A 12,298-nucleotide genomic window follows, 5' to 3' on the forward strand; every position below is an offset into this window, starting at 1 on the left:
AAAACAAGATCAATGGTAATTTGGTCGTCGCTATACGTGGTTGCATCCTGGAGCTACGGGGTAATATGAATGTTTCATAACTCTGAGTCCCTCTGAGATAGGAGTGCATTCCATAACTCTGCCCACTCACGACCAGGGGGTATAAGACCGTGAGAGCTCCTTTTTCACTAGTCTTTGCCCAGGAAAAGAGCTAACAGCAGCTCTGCAAGCTGCTCCGATGCATTTTGATGTTCGACCCTCCCCCAGCCACATGGTTTGCCATGATCTGAAATTATATGAGAGAACTGTGTTTTGTTTCAACTTTAATACCTTTTTATTTGTAATCGTCTGTATATACATAAATCATCTAATTTTATAATATCTTTTTATACTTCTGTAAACACTGCCTATCTTTTGGAGTAAAATATATAAAATTACTAGCTTTGTTTTCCTTGCTCTATAACGTACGGTCACGTCCTCTGAAGTGAATTACTCTACTAATCTGGGTTGGCTCCGGTCCCGTTATTAAGAAATCGGAGCTGGTGGCAGCGGGTTCGTCCTGCTCCTTTGGGAAACCTGGCAGTGACGGATGGCGTCGATAGTTATTGTTCCTGCCTGAGTGGGAGTAGTTATATCGCCCTCGCTGCAGTGTGCCCATTAGCCAGTACAAAGTAAGGCAGCCTTTCTGGCGACTAATTATGCTAGGCGCAGTACCCTGTCTGACCTGAGGGTAAGGGGGGCGCCAGAGAGCTGCAAAATTCCAAACCGGAACTGGGAAGTGGGATATAGATAAATCCCCTTCAGAAAAGAACTGGGGCAACCAAACAACCCCGGTTCATGACATATTAGTGCGAGCAGTGGGGATGATAAAAATAACCTTTCTGTGATTCGTGACATATTGGTGGCAGAGCGGTGGGATAATAGAGCATTAGTGATCTGGATTGACCAATCATTCCTGTCACTAAAAACTTGCACAGTTCTTGTGAGGACTCTGCGCAAAAAAGTTTTGGAGAAAGAGCTCAGTGTTAACTAGTTCTGAGACGATACCGTGTGTACTTTCGATTACCCCCTATGCTTCTCTTTGTTTTTCTGTCATATCTTTTATTCAGCCATGATGACCGCAAAAGGAGAAGCCTGGTACACCCAGCAGAAAAAGGACACTCTTGTTGGAGTATGCATGTACCACGGCCTGGACCCCCATGGCAAAACCAAGGTCCAAATGGTCACGGAACTGGTGCAATTTGAAGCAGACCAAGCCGGTTCTCAGAGTGCAGGGGACGCAGAAGCCAGTACAACCGCAGGTGGTGCTGCTGCCGAGGGCCAACCACTGAATGCCGGCCCTACATTCAACCAGGGCGGATTGGACCCCCACCTGCAGGCGGCCTTGCAACAACTCCCCGCCGATGACAGTGATGGACGTCTGAGGCTGATCCAGCAATACTAGTAGGAGGCCCAAGCCGAGCGGGAGGCAGAGAGAGCTGAGCGAGAGGCTCACAGAAACCATGAACTGCGGCTGGCCCAACTGAGAGCCGTACCATCTACCACGTGGAGCAGTGAGTCCAGCAACGCTCCGTTCCCTAAACCCAGCCAGAGCACTTTCCCGCGATGGAAAAGGACGGGGACTTGGACACTTTTCTGAGGGCCTTTGAGAAAGCCTGCAGACAGTATCGGCTGCCTGATGTCGAATGGGCCCGATATCTAACCCCAGGGCTCAAAGGCAAAGCTCTGGAGGCGTTTGCTGCTCTCCCTTAAGAGCAAGATGGTGACTATAAGGCCATCAAGCAGGCCCTGATAAAGAAGTACCAGCTTACACCGGAGGTTTACCGTAGAAAGTTCCGGAACCTCCAACGTGGCCCACACGACAGTTATAGCGATGTGATGCATGGACTCGGGACCCACTTTGACCACTGGACCCAAGGACTGTCAGTGACTACCTTTGAGCAGCTGGGAGACCTGATGATCAAAGACCAGTTCTTTCATATTTGCCCAGCTGAGGTGCGACAGTTCGTGATTGACAAAGTGCCCTAAGACGTGACGAAAACAGCGCAGATTGCCTATGCCTACGAGGCCAACCGTAAATCGGAAGTCCGGAAGCCAGTCACCGCCAGCTGGAGAGGGGGTAAGCTTGCAACCAACACAAATGCCCCTGCCAGCCAACACACCAGAGGCCCTGTCCCCGTTGCCAACAGCACCAGACCTACGACCAAACCTCGCCAGTGTTTTTCCTGCAAACGGACTGGTCATATCAGAACCAACTGTCCAGGGAAGCAGAAGAACCCCCAGCCAAGGCCCCAGGGCCTAGTGCAGCAGTTCTCTTGGTGGGTGGGGCGGTTGGGAGGGTATGTGACAACGTGCAGCACGTCACCGTAGGGGACCATGTCGCTCAAGGCCTCAAGGACACTGGGGCTGAACGAACCCTCATCCGACCCGAACTGGCAGCCCCTGATAAGATTATTCCGGGGAAAACCCTGACTGTCACTGGGATTGGGGGCATCCGCTGTCCCCTGCCAATGGCCCGGGTGTATATAGATTGGGGTGCCGGGAGCGAAGTGAAGTAAGTGGGGCTGTCCGATATCTTGCCCACTGATGTTTTATTGGGGACTGATTTGGGGCGGATGGTTGCATATTATGTCCGACTCCCCTCCCCGATCGAATGATGATGACAGCGATGGGAAATTGCATGTGTCACCTGACAATGTTTTACCGTTTAATGATGTACCCGATAATCATTTTTCTGAAAATGCAGAGTGTAATACTGATGAAGTAAAATGTGCATGGTTTGCCTGCTAACCATTTATCTCCTAATGACAATGTGTCTACAGGTGCAGGAGTGCTCAGCCATGTCACTCTGTGGGGTAGGATGGCTGAGGAAACACTAACAGGGGCAAGCGATGGTGCTCAGGGAAATGGGGAGATGCATGGGAACCGTGAGGAAGGTGATGCCGTGAAACTGACCAGTGCCACAGAGGAAGGAAAGTGCCCCATAAGTAGCACTGCTCCTGGGACGTGGGGGTGGATGGGGAGGTAGAACCCATTGCAGCGCCAGCTGATGGGTCTGTGGAAATCCCCGGGGAGACAGCCTACGTAGCTGCTGTCACCCGTAGTCAGAGTGCCTGGAACGCAGATAATGTTCTGCCTAATGGACCCTCCTCAGTCACAGGCGTGACTGAACCAGAGATGGACCCAGAGCAGGTCCCAGAGTGTCCCCATGGGGAAGGGACCCTAACGTCGCTTCTGGCTGCCCCTAGCCAGGAGTTACAGGCTGCTCTGCACTCAGATGTTCGCCTGGAGAATTTGAGACAACTTGACGAGACGCCCACCTCCGTGACTGATAAGGAGAGGGTGTTCTGAGAACAAGGGAGGTTGTATCGGGAGACAGTACCCGGTCAATCCCAAAAGGAGTGGTTAAGGGAAAGACCGCTGGTCGTCCCGCACCAATTCCGGAGTGAGTTGTTGCGGATTGCCCATGAGATCTCGCTCGCTGGACACTTGAGGATCAGCAAAACTAAGGCCCGGCTGTCTCAACACTTCTAATGGCCCAAGATGGGGACAGATGTGTCAAACTACTGCAGCTCCTGTATCACCTGTCAAAGAATGGGGAAGGTGGGGCCTGCTCTTAAGGCTCCCTTGATCCCTTTGCCAGTGATAGAGGAGCCTTTCCAGAGAATTGCGGTGGACATAGTGACCCGCTGGCCGTCCCCAGCAGCTCCGGAAAGCAATATCCTCACTGTGGTAGACTATGCTACCCGGTACCCAGAGGCAGTGGCTCTGTCCTCAACTAGGGCAGATAAAGTGGCTGATGCACTGTTGGCCATCTTTTCACCGGTAGGATTTCCCAGGGAGATTCTTACCGATCAAGGGATCCAATCGCCTAATGGAGGCTCTCTGTAAGAAAATGCAGGTGAAGCGTCTGGTATCGAGTGCGTATCACCCACAGACCAATGGCTTGTGTGAACGCTTCAATGGTACCCTCAAACAGATGCTACGCATGCTGGTTGAGACCCAAGGATGCGACTGGGAGCAGTACCTCCCACACCTGCTGTTCGCATACCGAGAGGTTCTGCAGGCCTCGACGGGGTTCTCCCCCTTCGAGCTCCTGTAAGGCAGACAAGTCCGGGGACACCTTGGGTTGGTAAGGGTATCCTGGGAAGAGGAGCCGAACCCTTCTGAAGTGTCCATAGTGCAGTATGTCATGCACTTCCATGACAAGATGCAGACCTTGACGCAGTTGGTGCATGACAACATGACGCAGGCTTAGGCTGATCAGAAGCACTGGTACGACCAGAACGCCCGGGAGCGGACCTACCACGTGGGTCAAAAGGTGTTGATGATGGTCCCCGTACCAAAGGATAAGCTTCAGGTAGCCTGAGAAGACCCGTACGTTGCCCACCAACAGCTCAACCCAGTCACCTATGTGGTCACGCTTGACCACGCTCGGGGTAGCGAAAGGCCTTTCACGTCAATATGATGAAGGCTCATCACGAACGTGAAGCCTACGTCCTACCGGTCTGGAACCTGTCCGAAGACAGGAAAGAAGACCCCACTCCTGGACATGCTGGCCCAAGCCAAGGTCGGTGGGTCCATCGAGGATGTGGAGGAAGGCGTCTTGTTAGCCTAACCCAAGCTGTCGCAGTTGCGGACCACGCTGGAACCCTTCCGGGTCGTGCTCTCCAACCGACCTGGAAGGACTGAGTTAGCGGTCCACGAGGTGGACATCGGGAATCATGCCCCACTATAGCAAACACCCTATCGGATCTCCGACGAGGTGCAGCAGGTTATGCGCCAGGCGATCGATGAGATGTTACAGCTGGGAGTGATTCAACGGTCCAAAAGTGCGTGGGCCTCACCTGTAGTCCTCGTGCCAAAGAAGGATCAGACCACCCGGTTCTGCGTGGACTACAGGGGGCTCAACGCCATCACAGCCTCTGACGCGCACCCAATGCTACGCATCGAGGAGCTGCTGTGAACGAAGAAATTAAGAAAGATTCTCCATTTTGTGCTTTTCGACTCCATTTTCTTGTTGCTTCAAGATAAATTCTGTTATTTAATTAGGTAAAAGGTTATAGCTGCCATGAAATAACTTTATCTTGTTGTTCACAAGCCTGTTATTCAACTAGGCTATGGTTCATAATTGGTATAAAGACCTTGAGTCTTCTGACTCGAGCCAGATAATAGATTCGGGGGTGTATCGCTATACAAGACTGAGGCATCTGTTAGTATGTGTTTTTCTGTGCCAAGAAGACATGACCATATATGTAGTTTCCGGTTTTTCTGTATCCTCATGGGTTAAGTTTTTCCTGCATTCTTATAGGTTAAGAACTGTGAGCGTGTTCTTATGCTGATTGGTTGAAGTATAATTTCCATGATTATGAAAAGCGATACACAATAAAACGGGGGCCAGAGATCTGCTCGATCCCCCCAAACAGAGACATACGTCTCTGTCTAGTCATTTTCAGTTGCCAGCAACGCCCTGTAGATTAATTTGGAAATCACGGAGTTAATCGTGAAGGATCAATTTAGATCCTCCCTCAACACTGCTTGAGCGGTTAGCTGGTGCAAAATATCTGTCCATAATGGATCTGAGTCGGGGTTACTGGCAGATTCCCGAGCCCTGCGGCGCAGGAGAAGTCTGCCTTTATCACCCCCTTCAGACTGTACGAGTCCACGGTCATGCCCTTCGACATGAAGAATGCCCCAGCCACTTTCCAGCGGATGGTCAACCACCTGCTTCAGGGATTGGAGAAGTACACGGTGGCGTAATTGGATGTCATTGCCATCTTCAGTTCCTCCTGGGATAAAAACCAGCATCTACAGGAGGTGCTCAGGCGAATTCACCAAGCAGGTGTGACCATCAAGCCGGGAAAGTGCCAGATGGGCATGAGAGAGGTCCATTACATGGGGCACCGGGTAGGCGGGAACTCCATGAAGCCAGAGCCTGGGAAAGTGGACACGATCGCGTCCTGGCCCACCCCCAAGACCAAGAAGCAGGTGATGTCCTTCCTGGGCACTGCAGGGTACTATAGGCACTTTGTACAGGACTAGAGTGGCCTGGCAAAGCCTTGACAGACCTCACCAGGAAGAAGCTACCCCAAACAGTCGACTGGACAGACAGCTGTGAGGGGGGCCTTCCGGGCTTTGAAAACAGCCCTGTGCAACTCTCCCGTGTTAAAAGCAGTTGACAGTAGTCAACCTTCCTGGTGCAGACCGACGCCAGCGAGTTTGGCCTTGGTGCTGTGCTCAGCCAGGTTGACTCAGGGAACCAAGAGCACCCCGTGTTGTACCTGAGCCGGAAGCTTCTGCCGAGGGAAGTGGCCTATTCCACCATCAAGGTGTGCCTGGCCATGGTCTGTGCCCTGCAATGTTTGCAGCCCTACCTGCACGGTCGCACCTTCACTGTGGTGACCGACCACAACCCTCTGCGCTGGCTACACACCATGTGTGGAACCAACGGAAGGTTGCTACGCTGGAGCCTTGCCCTCCATCAGTACGACTTTACCGTGAAACACAAAAAGGGCAGCGAGCATGGCAATGCAGATGGGCGAACCTGCCGAGGTAAGCATGGAGGAGTACAGAGAGGTTCTACCTCCGTAGCGCAATCCAAAAGGGTGAGGTGTCACTTAAGTAAAAATGCCATGTTCTGAGTAATTTTTTAGAAGGTACCATGGAGGCAGACACACGCCGTGGGCTCTCTGACCCCCCTCTTCAGCTCCATAGAAAGCTCTTCTTTTCTGCTCCCTCCTCTCTCCCCCCTGCATACAGATGTTATGTGAAACCAGTGTGTTGTGAGCAGGCCTACTCAGTACTATTATATAGGGGTGGGATGATGATGATCTGTAGTATTATACAGGGGGATGATGATCATCTGTACCATTATACAGGGGGGATGTTGATCATCTGTACTGTTGCGGGTGCGCACCCTATGCCCCAAAGTGACCAGAGGCTGCGGCTCCACCAAGCCCCGACGGTAGGTAGCGGCCCCCGACTTCCCAAATTGACGAGAGGCTGCGACCCCCCGAGGTCCTAAAGTGATGAGAGGCTGCAGCTCCACCAAGCCCTAAAGTGACGAGAGGCTGCGGCCCCCCCACACCCCAAAGTGACCAGAGGCTGCGGACCCCAGACGTCACGAAGTGACCAGAGGCTGCAGCCCCCCGATGCCCAGAAGTAACGGGAGGCTGCGACCCACCCCACGCCCCGAAGTGACGGGAGGCTGCAGACCACCCCACACCCTAAAGTGACGGGAGGCTGCAGACCACCCCACACCCCAAAGTGACGGGAGGCTGCAGACCACCCCACACCCCAAAGTGACGGGAGGCTGCGGCCCACCCCACACCCCAAAGTGACGGGAGGCTGCGGCCCATCTCCACGCCCTAAAATGACAGGAGGCTGCAGCCCACACCACCCCCTAAAGTGGCGAGATGATGCGGCCACTACACCTCACTGGCCCCAGCAGCCACCTTACCTTAAACAGCTGCTCCTCGTTCTCTCGGAAGACATGGATCATCAGTAGCAGGAGGAGGTTATTATCCACTCTGAGGAGAAAAACACTTTAATATACAACCAAGCACTACAACTCCCAACATTCACAGACAACCTCTGCACAAATAGTAGAGCACCCTCTTTCCTTGCGTTATCTCCCTGACCAGACGGTGCAGACATGAGCCGCTCACCTGAAGTCACAGGGGTGAGGGGCCTCGGCAGGACTCCCCTGACCTTCCTCTACTTCAGAGTCTTCTGCGATGCTCAGCACTGGACTACTAGTCCCAGCAGAGCCTGTGTTGGGGGGCATGCTGAGATCTAGGAGCTCTGGAGCCGGTGGTCTTCCGCATGCTCCTTCTTCCGGTCCAGCATCCTCAGGGCCACCAGAAACATGTGCTGGTTGGCTCTGGCCTGCAGGGTCATTGTCGCCACCACCTGCTGGAGCAGCGTCTGGACTCTCTGGGGTAAAGTAGTAGAAATCTCTGGGGTCCTGCGCGCCATGGCTAATGTCTTGGCTCTGGAAGCCACCGGGGGTCTCTCCCGGGGAGCGGGTCCGAAAGGAATGGTCAGTGGTTTCCGTGTGAGGGTCACAATTGCGAGGGTCCAGTTGGCCGTTCAACTTCTCAATTACCTCGCTCAGTGGCTGCCCCACCAGCTCCATGGATGTGTCCTGCATTTTGGGCAGTCGCAGGACAGGCTCGGCCACCTCTCCCGCCTGGTCTCCTGCGACCCCATTACATACACCAGTGTTCTGCTCGCTATCTAGCTCATCAGGCTCCGAGGTGCTGAGGAGGGGCCGGGGGCCATCGTCCGAGCGAGCTTTCTTACGCTTTCCGCCTCTCTTCTTTCTTACAATCCTGAAACAGATCATAAAAGATCAAGACAACAACGGGGATGAAAAACCCACCCGTAAGACCCACACTGAGGTGGACCAACCAGCAGTTAGGGGCCATACTGTGCTCCGACCTGCCGAATCCGCACTCAGGTAGAAGAGATGGCGGGGTGAGAGTCAGAGTCAGGGTGAGAGTCCGAGGCGACGCCAATGGGGAGGGGAGAGGCCAAGTATATGGTGTAAGTTACGCTGCAGCCTGGTTCATCGGTAGTGGACATCGCCTTTAAGATCAGAGGAGGGGACCCCCTCATGGCTCGTCATTGCAGGAAGGTCCTTGTGTGCACAGCAAGGTCACAGCATTACATAGAACAGAGATCCTTTCTGGAAAAAGCCACAAGGATCATCCCCCCTGAATAATACTACAGGTCATCATCCCCCCCCCCCCTGTATAATACTACAGATCATAATCCCCCCTGTATACTACAGATCATCATCCCCCTGTATATAATACACAAATCATCATCCCCCTGTATACTACAGATCATCATACCACCCCTGTATAATACTACAGATCATCATCCCCCCTGTATAATACTACAGAACATCATCCCCCCTGTATAATACTATAGATCATCATCCCCCCGTATACTACAGATCATCTTCATCCCCCTGTATATAATACACAAATCATCATCCCCCTGTATACTACAGATCATCATCCCACCCTGTATAATACTACAGATCATCATCTAGGCCCTGTATAATACTACAGATCATCATCCCCCCCTGTATAATACTACAGATCATCATCCCCCATGTATACTACAGATCATCATCCCCCTGTATATAATACACAAATCATCATCCCCCTGTATACTACAGATCATTATCCCACCCCTGTATAATACTACAGATCATCATCCCCCCTGTATAATACTACAGATCATCATCTAGGCCCTGTATAATACTACAGATCATCATCCCCCCCCTGTATAATACTACAGATCATCATCATCCCCCCTGCATAATACTGCAATCATACCCCCTGTATAACACTACAGATCATCATCCCCGTTTAAAACTACAGATCATCCCCCCCCCTGCATAATACTACAGATCGTCATCCCCCCCTGTATAATACTACAGATCGTCATCCCCCCCGTATAATACTACTGATCATCATCATCCCCCCCTGCATAATACTACAGATTGTCATCCCCCCTGTATAATACTAGAGATTATTATTATTATTTATTTATATAGCACCATTAATTCCATGGTGCTGTACATGAGAAGGGGTTACGTACAGGGTTATAGATATTGTTTACAATAAACAAATTTACGATGACAGACTGGTACAGAGGGGCGAGGACCCTGTCCTTGCACACTTACATTCTATGGGATAATGGGGAAGAGACAGGAGGTCAGGGGTGCGGCAGCTTGGGTGGTGGTGAGGGGCAGCTTGGGAGGCGGCAGCTCGGGAGGTTGGTGAGGCAGCAGCTCGGGTGGTTGGTGAGGCGGCAGCTCTGGTGGTGGTGAGGCGGCAGCTCGGGTGGTGGTGAGGAGGCAGCTCGGGTGGTGGTGAGGAGGCAGCTCGGGTGGTGGTGAGGCGGTAGAATGGTTATTGCAGGCTGTAGGCTTTCCTGAAGAGATGGGTTTTCAGGTTCCGTCTGAAGGATCAGAGGGTGGTGGATAAGCGGATGTGTTGAGGCGTCGAATTCCAGAGGATGGGGGATATTCGGGAGAAATCTTGGAGGCGGTTGTGTGAGGAACGAATAAGTGTGGAGGAGAGTAGGAGGTCTAAGATTACGTGAGGGAAGATACTGGGAGATTAGTTCAGAGATATAGGGAGGGGACAGGTTGTGGATGGCTTTGTAGATCAGTGTTAGTAGTTTGAACTGGATTTATTGGAGAATTGGGAGCCAGTGGAGGGATTTGCAGAGGGGAGAAACAGGGGAGTAGCGAGGAGAGAGATGGATTAGCCGAGTAGCAGAGTTGAGGACAGACTGGAGCGGTGCAAAGGAGTTAGCGGGGAGGCCACAGAGGAGGGTGTTGCAGTAATTGAGGCGGAAGATGATGAGGGCATGCACAAGGGTTTTGGTAGATTGTGGGTTGAGGAAGGGATGCATTCTGGCAATATTTTTGAGTTGGAGGCGACAGGAGGTGCCAAGAGTTTGGACGTGCGGTTTGAAGGACAGGGCAGAGTCAAGGGTTACTCCGAGGCAGCGGATTTCAGGTGCGGTAGAGAGTGTGATGCCTTTTACCATAATAGATCAGGTAAGGGGGATACGCGAGATGGGGGAAAGATGATCAGTTTGGTTTTGTCTACATTGAGTTTTAAGAAGCGAGATGTGAAGAAGGAGGATATGGCTAATAGACACTCCTGGATTCTGGATAGCAGGGAGGTGACATCTGGGCCAGAGAGGTAGATCTGAGTGTTGTCTGCATACAGGTGGTACTGGAAGCCATGGGACTTTAAGTTGTCCTAGGCCCAGGGTATAGATGGAAAAAAGTAGGGGCCCTAGGACAGAGCCTTGAGGGACACCAATAGAGAGAGGGCGGGATGAGGAGGTAGTGTGGGAGTGGGAAACGCTAAATGTGCGGTCGGAAAGGTATGAGGTGATCCAGGACAGGGCGAGGTCTTTGATGCAGAGGGAAGGAAGAATCTGTAGCAGTAGGAGGTGGTAGACTGTGTCGAAAGCAGAGGACAGGTCGAGAAGGAGGAGGATGGAGAACTGTCTGTTGGCTTTGTCTGTGAGTAAGTCATTAGTAATTTTGGTCAGGGCAGTTTTGGTGGAGTGGTGGGGGCGGAAGCCAGATTGGAGGTTGTCAAGGAGAGAGTTAGATGAGAGGTGGGAGGAAAGTTGAGCATGGACATGATGCTCAAGGAGTTTTGAAGCAAACGGGAGCAGCGATATGGGGCGATAGCTGGGCATAGCAGTTGGGTCAAGGTTAGCTTTTTTGAGGATGGGTGTGATGGTGGCATGTTTGAAGGCAGATCAGGTAACCCTATAGATCATCATCATCCCCCCTGTATAATGCTACAGATCATCATCATCCCCCCTGTACAATACTACAGATCATCATCATCCCCCCTGTATAATACTACAGATCATCATCTCCCCCTGTATAATACTACAGCTCGTCATTATCCCCCTGTATAATGCTACAGATCATCATTCCCCCTGTATAATACTACAGATCATCCCCCCTGTATAATACTACAGATCATCATCCCCCTTGTATAATACTACAGATCATCATCTCCCCCTGTATAATACTACAGATCGTCATCATCCCCCTGTATAATACTACAGATCGTCATCATCCCCCCTGTATAATACTACAGATCGTCATCATCCCCCTGTATAATACTATAAATCGTCATCATCCCCCTGTATAATACTACAGATCATCATCCCCCTGTATAATACTACAGATCGTCATCATCCCCCCTGTACAATACTACAGATCATCATCATCCCCCCTGTATAATACTACAGATCATCATCCCCCCTGTATACTACAGATCATCATTCCCCCTGTATACTACAGATCATCTTTTCCCCTGTATACTACAGATCATCATTCCCCCTGTATAATACTACAGATCATCATCCCCCCTGTATAATACTACAGATCATCATGCCCCCCTGTATAATACTACAGATCATCATCATCCCCCTGTATAATACTACAGATCATCATCCCCCCTGTATAATACTACAGATCGTCATCCCCCCTGTATAATACTACAGCTCATCATCCCCCCTGTATAATACTACAGATCATCATCCCCCCTGTATAATACTACAGATAGTCATCATCCCTCTGTATAATACTACAGATCATCATCCCCCCCCTGTGGTGAAATATGTGTATATATATATCTATATGCGTGTAGAGACCTAGGTCTAGGGTTATATGTGTGACTAGTGATAATGTAACATTTGTCCTGAAGGCAAGTCGCACCTAGGTGTTAACAGGTACTTCCTTAGGATTAGTAGACAT

The 12,298-nt window shown here is 51.2% G+C and overlaps 1 protein-coding gene across 2 annotated transcripts in view; it reads right to left on the minus strand.

The window, feature by feature from the left end:
- The window catches only part of PLEKHM2 (pleckstrin homology and RUN domain containing M2), a 59,598-nt gene that overhangs the window by 7,116 nt on the left and 40,184 nt on the right, over positions 1–12,298 (minus strand). For both annotated transcript variants that reach the window (XM_077260432.1, XM_077260431.1), the window contains 2 exons: positions 7,647–8,312; positions 7,439–7,508 (listed from right to left, as the gene is read on the minus strand). In XM_077260432.1, coding sequence (XP_077116547.1) covers positions 7,439–7,508; positions 7,647–8,312 — 736 coding nt within the window. The remainder of the gene's footprint in view (positions 1–7,438; positions 7,509–7,646; positions 8,313–12,298) is intronic.

This window comes from Ranitomeya variabilis, chromosome 4 (assembly GCF_051348905.1).
Source record: "Ranitomeya variabilis isolate aRanVar5 chromosome 4, aRanVar5.hap1, whole genome shotgun sequence".
In the NCBI taxonomy this organism is placed as follows: domain Eukaryota; kingdom Metazoa; phylum Chordata; class Amphibia; order Anura; family Dendrobatidae; genus Ranitomeya; species Ranitomeya variabilis.